At 41.3% G+C, this 12,283-nt stretch overlaps 1 protein-coding gene across 4 annotated transcripts in view; it reads left to right on the forward strand.

Moving 5' to 3' along the window:
* The window catches only part of ADAMTS6 (ADAM metallopeptidase with thrombospondin type 1 motif 6), a 232,850-nt gene that overhangs the window by 183,010 nt on the left and 37,557 nt on the right, over positions 1-12,283 (forward strand). For all 4 annotated transcript variants that reach the window (XM_075182881.1, XM_075182890.1, XM_075182867.1 and 1 more), the window contains 2 exons: positions 4,223-4,356; positions 5,518-5,641. In XM_075182881.1, coding sequence (XP_075038982.1) covers positions 4,223-4,356; positions 5,518-5,641 — 258 coding nt within the window. The remainder of the gene's footprint in view (positions 1-4,222; positions 4,357-5,517; positions 5,642-12,283) is intronic.

Below are 12,283 nucleotides of genomic sequence, written 5' to 3' on the forward strand. Positions count from 1 at the left end.
GTTAATGTTGGAACACCTAAAATATATGCAGTCTCCTTCAGTTGAAGCTCATCATTTCCCGACTTGCAAACAAAATCTTATTTTTGTATTTGTGAATGTCCATCAGTGCATGTAAAACACTCCGATCCATCCAACTTTAGCCAGGTCCACCCATCATCTTGAGCAAATAATTGCTTATCCCACAGTCGATGCCATGTTGCCATGCCAATCTTTGTTCAACAATAAGCGAATGACATCATAAGACAGCATTCAAGCACCTTTGGTATCTGTCCTCATAAATGACTTCCAAGCTATAGTTATTTCTTAAATTGTTTTACATTTGCAGTTATAGCCAGTTTAAAGAAATCTGTCTATGTTGCTCAATGACTGATGAGAAGCAGATTTAATGCTATGAAGTAAGCCTGGAAATGCCATAAAAACCTGGGTGAACGTATGATGATTGCACATGTCCAATTAGCATTCTACCTTTGTCTTTAAAAGTGTCTTTAAACGAAAACTAAAGGTAAATGCTAAAAATGTCTGTAGCAAAGGGCTTCCACGGGTGCTTTAAATGCTATGGATTGTTTTACCTATGGAAACGCTTATGTAAAATTTTACAAGTATTTTGGTCACAGCTGTAAAATCACTGCACTTTTAAAACTAACTGCTTTTACTGAGCACTTAAAATATTGTGTGCAATAATAAAAATGAATTCCTATGAAACTTCACTTCACATGAGCGCTTTGTACAATTTACCAAACCGCTGCAGAAGATGTTTGAAACACTGCTTCGGCACTTAAGTTGCTCGTGTGATGTCTTGGGACTGATGCAGAGTTGGTGCAAAATGGGAGTAAATTACTCTAAAAAACCAATACTTCATAATAGCACATATTTTGAGATCTCGAGATGCATCCGCATCAGCAGCATATGCACATGGTTTACAAGTCAACATCATCAATGAGTATTTGTACCTGCCCTACAGGAGGATATATAGACCAAAATTGCGCACATTTGAATTGGCGCATATTTGTGTGCCCACTGTCTGAGCTTGCCCAGAGGGCTTTCATATAAACTGTATGTTGCAGAAGACTAATCTCCTTTTTTAGCGGTTTGTGATACTGAGAGAATATACACCAATCAGCCACAACATTAAAACCACCTGCCTAATATTGTGTAGGTCCCACTCATGCCGTCAAACCAGCTATGAGCCGTCGAGGCATGAAACACCACAAGACCTCTGAAGGTGTCCTGTGGTATCAGGCACCAAGACGTTAGCAGAAGATCCTGTAAGTTGCAAGGTGGGGCCTCCATGGCTCTGACTTATCTTTCCAGCACATCTGACAAATGCTTGATCAGATTGAGATCTGGGGAATTTGGAGGCCAAATCAACACCTTGAACTCTTGTTATGTCCCTCAAACCATTCCTGAACAGTTTTTGCAGTGTGGCAGGGTGCATTATCCTGCTGAAAGAGGCCACTGTCATCAGGGAATACCGTTGCCATGAAGGGGTGTACTTGGTCTGCAACAATGTTTAGGTAGGTGGTACGTGTCAAAGTAACATCCACATGAGTGCCAGGACCCAAGGTTTCCCAGCAGAACATTGCCCAGAGCATCACACTGCCCACACTGGCTTGCCTTCTTCCCATAGTGCATCCTGGTGCTGTCTTCCTCAGTTAAACGATGTACACACACCCGGCCATCACATGATGTAAAAGACAGCGTGATTCATCAGACCAGACCACCTTCTTCCATTACTGCATGGTTCAATTCTGGCGCTCACGTGGGCATTGTAGGCGCTTTCGGCAGTGGACAGGGTTCAGCATGGACACTCTGACTGGTCTGCGGCTACGAAGCCCCATACGCAACAAGCTGCAATGCGTTGTGTGTTCTGACACCTTTCTATCATAGTCGGCACCAACTTTTTCAGCAATTTGTGCTACTGTAGCTCTTCTATGGGTTTGGACCAGATGGGCTAGCCTTCACTCCACACACCGCATCAGTGAGCATTTTGGTTTCCCGGTTGTCCTTCCATGGACTGCATTTGGTAGGTACTTACCACTGCATACTGTAACCACCCCATATGACCTGCCGTTTTGGAGATATTCTGACCCAGTCGTCTAGCCATCACCGTTTGGCCCTTATCAAAGTCACTCAGATCCTAACGCTTGCCCATTTTTCCTTTGTCCAACACTTCAAGAAATGACTAATAGACAATCAATGTTATTCACTTGAATTGTCAGTGGTTTCAATGTTGTAACTGATCAGTATATACCTCATTTAAAAGTAAGAGCCATAAACTACAATGTAACAGTGTCCCCAGTGGCTAAATTATTGTGGGAAGACTACTTTCTTGGCTTTATAAAGAAATATACATTAAAGAAAACATCTCACAGACATATTATTTGTTCTATTTATCTTGAACGTTCTATAATATGTTTGTTTTTCAAATGTTTTAATGCAGTGTCCTTTTAATTTATAGTAATCGACTTATTAGGAAATTGTATTTATATGATTACTATTGTCCTCCTGAACTATAAACTGATCTGTCACACTATGATCTGCCCTATAATAATATACAGTCATGGCCAAAAGTTTTGAGAATGACACAAATATTGGTTTTCAGAGTTTTTAGACCTTTTTGTCGGATGTTGCTGTGGTATACTAAGAGACAAACTGGAGTTTGTCAGAATTTGTGGGTTTTTGTTTGTCCATCCGCCTTTTGAGTATTGACCACAAGTTCTCAATGGGATTAAGGTCTGGGGAGTTTCCTGCCCATGGACCCAAAATTTCAATGTTTTTATCCCCGAGCCACTTAGTTATCACTTTTGTCTTATGGCAAGGTGCTCCATCATGCTGGAAAAAGCATTGTTTGTCACCAAACTGTTCTTGAATGGTTGGGAGAAGTTGCTATTGGAGGTTGTTTTGGTACCATTCTTTATTCATGGCTGTGTTCTTAGGCAAAATTGTGAGTGATCCCACTCCGTTGGCTGAGAAGCAACCCCACACATGAATGGTCTCAGGATTCTTTACTGTTGGCATGACACAGGACCGATGGTAGCGCTCACCTTTCCTTCTCCGGACAAGCGTTTTTTCAGTTGCCCCAAACAATCTGAAAGAGGATTTATCAGAGAAAATGACTTTACCCCAGTCCTCAGCAATCCAGTCCCTGTACTTTTTGCAGAATGAGTCTGTCCCTGATATTTTTCCTGGAGAGAAGTGGCTTTTTTGCAGGTCTTCTTGACACCAGGCCATCCTCCAAAAGTCTGCGCTTCACTGTGTGTGCAGATGTCCTAGCGCTTGCTGGACATTCTTGGGCACTCTGAAGCCTTCTTCACAACTATTGAACCTCTCTTCTTGAAGTTCTTGATGATCCGATAAATGGTTGATTTAGGTGCAATCTTACTAGCAGCAATATCCTTGCCTGTGAAACCCTTTTTGTGCAAAGCAATGATGACTGCATGCGTTTCCTTGCAGATAACCATGGTTAACAGAGAAAAAACAATGCACCACCCTCCTTTTAAAGCTTCCAGTCTGTTATTCTAACCCAATCAGCTTGACAGAGTGATCTCCAGCCTTGTCCTTGTCAACACTCTTACCTGTGTTAATGAGAGAATCACTGACCTGATGTCAGCTGGTCCTTTTGCGGCAGGGCTGAAATGCAGTGGAAGTGTTGTTTTTGGGAGGACGTTCATTGTCATGGCAAAGAGGGACTTTGAAATTAATTGCAATTCATCTTATCACTCTTCATGACATTCTGGAGTATATGCAAATAGCCATCATAAAAATTGAGACAGCAGACTTTGTGAAAACTAATACTTGTGTCATTCTCAAAACTTTTGGCCTTGATTGTAAGTACTGACTGGTACAATGCTACTCAGATTACAGAAACTTTTAAATGCAGTCTAGGCCGCCTCAATATTAGACTTTCTGTTGTCATTGAACTAGGTGGAATCACACTGATGTTTCCTGAAATTGTATTTATAATTCTTTTTCATATTCATGGAAGCCTACCGCCAGTTACTTAGTTATATTTTATTGACATTTGTTTAAAAGTGTGCGTAAAAGCAGAATATATTGCGGCTCATACCTGAATATGCAACTGTTTAAATTGAAGAAAAATTATTATAGCTGCGGCTTAAGTATATTAAATGTAACATGTTCCTGTGTGATGGCTGTTTTGCGGTTTGAAAGGTAGCAGGCCACATATAAAATATTAATATCCCTGTCCATTTTGCAATCACAGGTGGTGTTAAATCGTGTGCATTAAACTGTTTGGCTGAGGGCTATAATTTTTACACTGAGCGGGCCCCTGCTGTTATAGATGGAACTCGCTGCAATGCCGATTCCCTGGATATCTGCATCAATGGAGAGTGCAAGGTTATTGGTTTTACATTTTAAATAAAGCTTGTGCATGTCAATACAATTATTTTTCTTGTCTCTGTGATACTGATTGAACATTAAATTCTTATTGCCCATTACAATGCTTCACCTATAGCAGGATCTATAGAAGTCCCAATATGCCCTGCCAGCTATCGGCTGACTATATCCTGACAGAGCATGCTGGGGCTTGTAGTTTCACAACACCTAGAGAGCCACAGGTTATCCAGACAGTTTTACTTCACTGAAGGTTCCTAACTCTTCAAGACATTCCCATCCAATACTGGTAATTCCTGTGTGGGATAGTTAAAGTCACTCAGAGAAGCAGATTTCTGGGGTGTCATATGTGCAACAGGAATTTGTCTGATTATAAATGAACAGGATGAATGTTCCTGATTAGAATAAAGGGTATTCAATAGAATTTGGACAGTTAGAAAATCTTTGTTTTTTTTTGTGGTTCAAAGTTCCGGTTCCAGTAAACTATAATATGTTGCCTGTTATTTTTATTCAAACAACAGACATTACTGGTTTGAAGTATGAAGTGCTGTTTACATGGGAAAGTGTTAAAACTATACACAGCGTAGAAATGTCACCTCGAACCTTGTTGCCCTGCACAAATTTGAATTTGAAATTTAAGATCTCAGAATGACGCAATCTAAAAAACTAGAAAGAAAAGAAAAAATGAATATTTGCTGCGGCTTGGTTCCTCCTACTTTCACCTTGAGAAGCACTGCTTCGTAGCCAGAGATAAGGGGAATTCTATACACACTGACATGATCATAAGCACCCACTTCTACAGTCACTGTGAGGAGCACTGCTACATAAGGCAACTATAAAGGGCATTCCATACACACTGATATGATCACTGACCTCCTACTCTCACAGTTACTGTGAGGAACACTGCAACACAAGTCAATGATAAAGGGAATGTCATATCATACACACTGACATAATAAACTGCGAGGAGCACAGTTCTATGCAAGAGCACCATGAGGAAAAATGGGAACATTTTTAAAAGTCTTTTAATAGATTTTAGGCACTGTGATCCATATTACAGATATTATTCACCTGTGCTCTGAATTTCTAATTACATTGTATGTATTATCAGCGTTTCTTTGTCAGTCAGCTGATCGTTCCTTGTATTACATCTCTTCTGCTCAGCATGTAGGCTGTGATAACATTCTGGGCTCCGATGCTAAAGAAGACAGGTGCCGAGTATGTGGGGGAGATGGTAGCACTTGTGAAGCCATAGAAGGGTTCTTCAATGATTCGTTGCCCAGAGGAGGTAAGTGCACGCGACAAGTTAATCCTTAGTTTAAAAGTCTCTTCCTGTAATGATTTTACATATATATATATATATATATATATATATATATATATATATATATATCTTAACCTAAGAAATAAATATATTATCACTATTATCGTTTATAAGGCGCCACAAGATTTCCGCAGTGCTGTACACAATACAAACAGTAGACCATACAGGGTCAAACAGAACAGAACAATAAGCAAGCATTACCAAGACTCCTGGAACTCCCCATTTTTAGTGAGGCTGAAGCAGAAGAATAGGTATATAGGTATGAAGACAGGAGGGAAGAGGGCCCTGCTCGTAAGAAAAAAAAAATAATATATATATATATATCGTTGGCAGTCAGCATAATAATTGTGCTGTTAATGATAAAATGTAAGTATGTGCCTATGTACAATGTAGTTTGCTTCTACATCGTACACAGGCGCATACTTACATTGCACCATTAATAGCATCGATAATCCCGTCGCCATGGTGACTGATGTCATGAGCAGCAGCTGGCTTCTTCTTAGTCATTGTTTCAAGTCGCTTCCAACAGTAGTCGGCATCGGGGATCGTCGCTAAGGAGCCCTTCTGAACCATATATATATATATATATATATATATATATATATATATATATATATATATAACTCCTAAAAATGCTTCTTATTGCAAGGAAAAAAAACGGCTAATGGTGTTGCTATATAGGGAGCAATACACAGTGATGTACTGATTATGTTATCTGCATGGCACTCCATTGTATCTGGACTGTTGTTAACATTTGCACCTTATGTGACACCTGGTCATGTGAGAATGAATGGAGCACGAACTGTGGCATTGACTGTGAAAGTTAGGTTCAAACTGCATTTTATGGATAAACCATATGGTAAAAACTTACTTTTGAATTGCACTCTTCATGTGGAATTCTGTTGATAACTCATTTACGGAGTGATTGGAACAACGGTTATAAGCATCATTAGTGCAGCCACATAACTGGTCATAAGCACAGAAAACTGGGCGCTACTCCTAGAATTGGCTGACGGAAATATTTATGAACTCTGATATTTAATACATGAAAATATTATGTAAGTCATTGGCTCCATCCTTCTTACTAATCAACAGGCTTACTGCAGAATCCGTGTTTTTCCTTTCATTTGCATATACTACCAGTAGCAAAGTAGATAATAGAAATGTATATCACTAAAACAAATGTCTGTGTAATTAGGAATAGGCCATATGTTTTATTGATGCCTATAGAGATCACAAACATTCTGAAGAGCAGCTTGGCTTACAGTTGGATGGCATAGCAAGACCGTGAATGTATGAATAAGGTCTTATGGTGCCACAGCCAAATAATTATTCACAATTAATAACCATCACCATACTTCTACCATCACCACATTTCTGTTTCTCTAGGTCTATATAAAAATACACATTTGTTTTATACAATACCTCACGGAGATGAGACCAGCAGCACATGGTAACTGTCTCAGGGGTAGAACTCTCACAGACACATAGAACTGCCTCTGTGCTATTTAGAGGTCTTAGAGAAGTATAGCAATGATTCATCCCGATATCTTCATAAGAGCCTGACATTTATTAGGGAGTGCTCTGTAACATATTGGTTATTTGGTATTATTTATACTCCCTTGCTCATTAGTGTCCCTTTCAAAATATTTTCAAAGTCTTTAGCTTGGAGTGATATTTAAAATAGATTAAACACGTTAATGGATAGATTCCCAAAAGAGGCAATTAACCCAGGAGACTCATTTGCCTCTCAATCATCTGTTTTAGATTGTTGCGTAATGCACAGTAATACTGCTTCAGCTAATCCTAGGGTCTTTTATGACACATGGCACAAATGCCGTTTTTGGCAGCGCTTGTTGCTTTGATCTATCTGTAGCCAAAATGCTGTCTATTGCGAGTGAAGACATATTGAAACATGAAGGTTTTGTTCATGAACTGCAAACGAGTGGACGCTTGCAATGCTTCTTTAGGTGCGCACAAGCGACTGCTTGTCCAGCTGAAGAATTGCAAAGTTCACTCCCCCCTTTATGATCCTTAGAATTGTACCCAGAAAATCTGTCTCCACCTATATTTCAGACTTTATTGGCGCTTAGGAAAATGTGCGTGGTGGAAACAGTAAAAACGTCCAACTAGCTTCCACTTTAGAACCACCCCCTTTTATTATATGTCATCATTTACATTTTTATCTTAAGTTGATAATGAAAGTGAAGGGACTGCAGGGCCCATTTACCATTAAGTGGTGATAGGGCTTAACACAGCAATAGAAAATCTCCTATCAACACAATTTACTAAGAAAAATGTCGCCAGGGCTCCCTTACCGATTCAGCAGCAAGTCCAGGCGTTGCCGGTTTACATGCCTAGTGGAACTGGAAGCCTGGTTGGGTTTCCAGTTCCACTTTCAAGACCAAAAAAAAATTTGTTTTATATTTTTAACCTTATTTAAAACAAAAAAAATATTTAAATAATAAAGCTTTTCTGTGGTGTGGACTCTATCCCATCCTACGATGGAGTTAGGAGGACAGTGGCGGTACTTGTACTTGTTAACTTAAAAGTCAGAGAACCCCTACTGTTGCCGATGATACAAGGTGAATCTTCCCCGCCCATGGGCTTTGTTAAATAGAAAGAAGCCCTAAATCCTGTGAAAACTGATGTCTCCCACCTTTTGGGTATTAAAAATTACTTAGGTCGAAGTGCGCTTATAAATGCACTTTCCCAGAAAAGTGCAACCAGAAGTTTATAAGAATTGAGACGAGGCAAAGGTAACTTAGTAGGGAGAAAAGGGTTGTACGCCCTCCTGCAAAACATATAATGCCCGTTGTAAGTGCACCCTCTGTACTCCTTTATCTGATTTAAATAATATAGTCCCACAATTTAAAATATCCTTTGTGCATGCTGGGGCAAAAGGAGGCACACACGTGAGCCTAATCTTTATCCAGCTCCTGCTCAACTCCTCCCATCGGCCAGCGCAATCTCCTATTCTGCATGCTGTTCACCATAAAACCTGGTGTAAGTGGCGCGTGTCTGGAGTAAGAGCGGAATGGATGAAAACTTGCATTATATGCAACTTATGTTTTGTAGATATTTCTACTGAGGAAATTCGGTTCATGTTTCAAAGATGTGAGGTTTGACAACTGTTGCTTAGAGCAGTCTGACATTTTTCAGGATAATTTCCAGGATAATTTGGTCAAGTTGGGTACATCTAGTTTGGAGTTGATGTCTACCTCTATTTTTCGTTTATATCCTCCATTGATTTGCAAATGATTATTTTTCAACTGTCTACCACATTTTGGGGGCCCTGTCACGTGGCCCCCGACTCCTCCAAAGATCTCCACAATATATCTATGCTCTGTCCACACACGTGCATGTGCCTATTTCCTGTGTCTTTCATCCCTATGATGAAAAAAATAACTATACACACTGCTTTGTTTTCTTGCGTTATTTTCTGTCAGATGTAGAAACGCTAACATTAAGTCTATGGCGACGGAATTAAAAAATATGTATCATTTGTACAATCCATCATTTTACCATGTTTATTTTTCCAATGTCGCATGGCAGGAACAGGACGTTCAGCCCTCGTGTGTGGAGAGCACCGAGGTGGAGCAACGTTCTCCTTCTCAAGAGCGCAGGATGTTTTTGAGACAATCTTGAACAAAAAATAGCTCCTCATTCTTGACCATAACTACACTATAAACAGCGAATGTAATTGTAGGAATGTACTGAAAAAGACAGTGGACAGAGGGAAAAAAACATGAAAAAGCATTACAATAAAAAAAAAACAATAAAAGCACAATACTTTTTTTAATACTTATAATAAATAGATATGAAAAACTGTATTTTAACATGCATTATTTTAATGGTAAAAGAACATCCATGTGCACATACTGTAATAAAGACTTATAAATTATTTGTTTATCCTGTTAGTTGGGTAATATGGACCTAGTGAAAGGACGATGTAATGATGCTGTTGATATAGGTCAGGTAATATAGGGTAAATGTGGAGATACATACCTGCTGACGTGACTCCCACCACAGTACTTATGGAATTTACTATGTTTTCTTGAAGAGCTGAATTGTCTAAGAAGGTAGAGCGTTCCAGATTGTTCATGTAACAGAACTGTTTATTTTGTCATTGTAGACTTAAATGTAGGATTGTATACAGTTTTAGTTTCCTTTCTTTGGCACATGAGCATAAAAAAAATATTTTTCTTTGCTCTTATGTGCTGCAACATTGACTCCATAGCCCCTGACCAGCTAAGTGTCATGATGTAGTGATATTTGACTGTGGACGGTTGATTGTCCTTATTTCTTCTCATAGCAGAGTCCTGATTTTTGACTGTCTGTGCACTTTCTTACTGTAGCAAAAAATGCACTTTTAACCTGTATGCAGATATACTGTAGGTCCAACTTTCTGAATGTTGCTGAGTGTCCGGTTTTCTGGCTGTAGATGAATGTTCTGTTTTGTGGCAGTGGATGAATATCCTGTTTTCTTGCAGGGGATGAGTGCCCTGTTTTCTGGCTACAGCAGGGTGCCCTGTTTTCTGGCTACAGCAGGGTGCCCTGTTTTCTGGCTACAGCAGGGTGCCCTGTTTTCTGGCTGCAGCAGGGTGCCCCGTTTTCTGGCTGCAGCAGGGTGCCCCGTTTTCTGGCTGCAGCAGGGTGCCCCGTTTTCTGGCTGCAGCAGGGTGCCCCGTTTTCTGGCTGCAGCAGGGTGTCCTGTTTTCTGGCTGCAGCAGGGTGTCCTGTTTTCTGGCTGCAGCAGGGTGTCCTGTTTTCTGTCTGCAGCAGGGTGTCCTGTTTTCTGTCTGCAGCAGGGTGTCCTGTTTTCTGTCTTCAGCCGCTTGCCCTGCTTTCTGGCCGCAGCAGGGTGTCCTGTTTTCTGGCCGCAGCAGGGTGTCCTGTTTTCTGGCTGCAGCCGCTTGCCCTGTTTTCTGGCTGCAGCCGCTTGCCCTGTTTTCTGGCTGCAGTCAGTGAGGGACTGGGGCATGAAGGGCCCACCGGGGGACTGCAACGCTAGGGGCCCACCAGAGGTGGTGTGGCCAGCCATCAGAGGCGAGACCAGACACTAGAGGGGGAGTGGTCAGCCCACGAAGGACAGCTAGCACCATAGTGTAGTATATAAAGAATGCAGTGTGTATATAAAGAATACACAGTCTTGACCTGCCACTTAGATTGGGCAGAACAGTCACCAAAAATCGGGATTGTCATACTAGACTCAGACTGTCCTACCTGTTCTTGTTACTTTCACCACCTGTGGCTGCTGGTTTCTTTAGTTGCAGCTTGTCTGGATCCTGGAATGCTGGGGGCCCTATTTAGAAAAAAAATGGGTACATTTCGAAAATTCGAACCAGCCCTGGTGTTAAATCAATAGGACCCACAATTAATACTTAGGACTTCCTCCAGCCCCAACATTAAAGTAATAGTATTCACATTTAATACATAAACCTATTTCCCTGCCTCCAGACAACCTGAGCAATAAATTAATAGCATTCACATATAATAAATAATATACATATTTCCCGCAACCGTCATTGCCATTAAATAATTCATATTCACATTTAATAAATAGACCTCATGCTCCTCAAACTCAGCCCCACATTCAAAGAATAGCGCCCAAACCACCCCATCTTAAATTAATAGTCCCCACTATAAAATTAAATTGCCCCACCATCACCCCACAAACAAAATAGCATCCATTAGTTAGCAACCACCTACCACACACACATTAAATTGCCACAAGCCCGCTGTGCCATCACACACACATTACTGTGCCCCTTCATCACCATGCTGTGCATCCTTATGATCACACTGCATCCTCCATGCTGCTTTTGCTCCCCCCTTCTCCTGGCCCACTTTATCACACTGTGCCATGCTGCTTTGCTCCCCCCCTTCTCCGAGCACTCCTTCATCACTCTGTGCCATGCTGCTTTGGCCCCCCTTCACATTCTGCCATGCTGCTTTGGCCCCCCTTCACACTCTGCCATGCTGCTTTGGCCCCCCTTCACACTTTGCCATGCTGCTTTGGCCCCCCATCACAATCTGCTATGCTCTTTGGCCCCCGTTCACACTCTACTATGCTGCTTTGGCCCTCTTCACACTCTGCCATGCTTTGGCCCCCCTTCACAGTCTGCCATGCTGTTTTGGCTCCCCTTCTCAGTCTGCCATGCTGCTTTGGCTCCCCTTCACAGTCTCCCATGCTACTTTGGCCCCTTCTCACTCTCTGCCGTGCTGCCATTGCCCCTTCACTCGCTGCCATGCTGTCTGTGCTCCCCCTTCACTCTCTGCCATGCTGTCTGTGCTCCCCCTTTACTCTCTGCCATGCTGCCTTTACTCCCCATTGCTTCCGTTCTTGCACTTAGCTTTTCTATCGGCTTCTTTCTTCTCTTCTTCTGTCTTCTCTCTTCTTGCCGACTCCTCTCTGCGCCACTCCTCACTGAACGTCGGGTGTGATGACATCACGCCCGACATTCAGGGCTAGATTTACTAAGCTGCGGGTTTGAAACCAATCAGATTCTAGGTGTCATTTTGTAGAAAGTACTAAATAAATGAAAGCTAGAATCTGATTGGTTGCTATAGGCAACATCCCCACTTTTTCAAACCTGCAGCTTA

Source organism: Mixophyes fleayi, chromosome 1, assembly GCF_038048845.1.
Source record: "Mixophyes fleayi isolate aMixFle1 chromosome 1, aMixFle1.hap1, whole genome shotgun sequence".
In the NCBI taxonomy this organism is placed as follows: Eukaryota; Metazoa; Chordata; class Amphibia; order Anura; family Limnodynastidae; genus Mixophyes; species Mixophyes fleayi.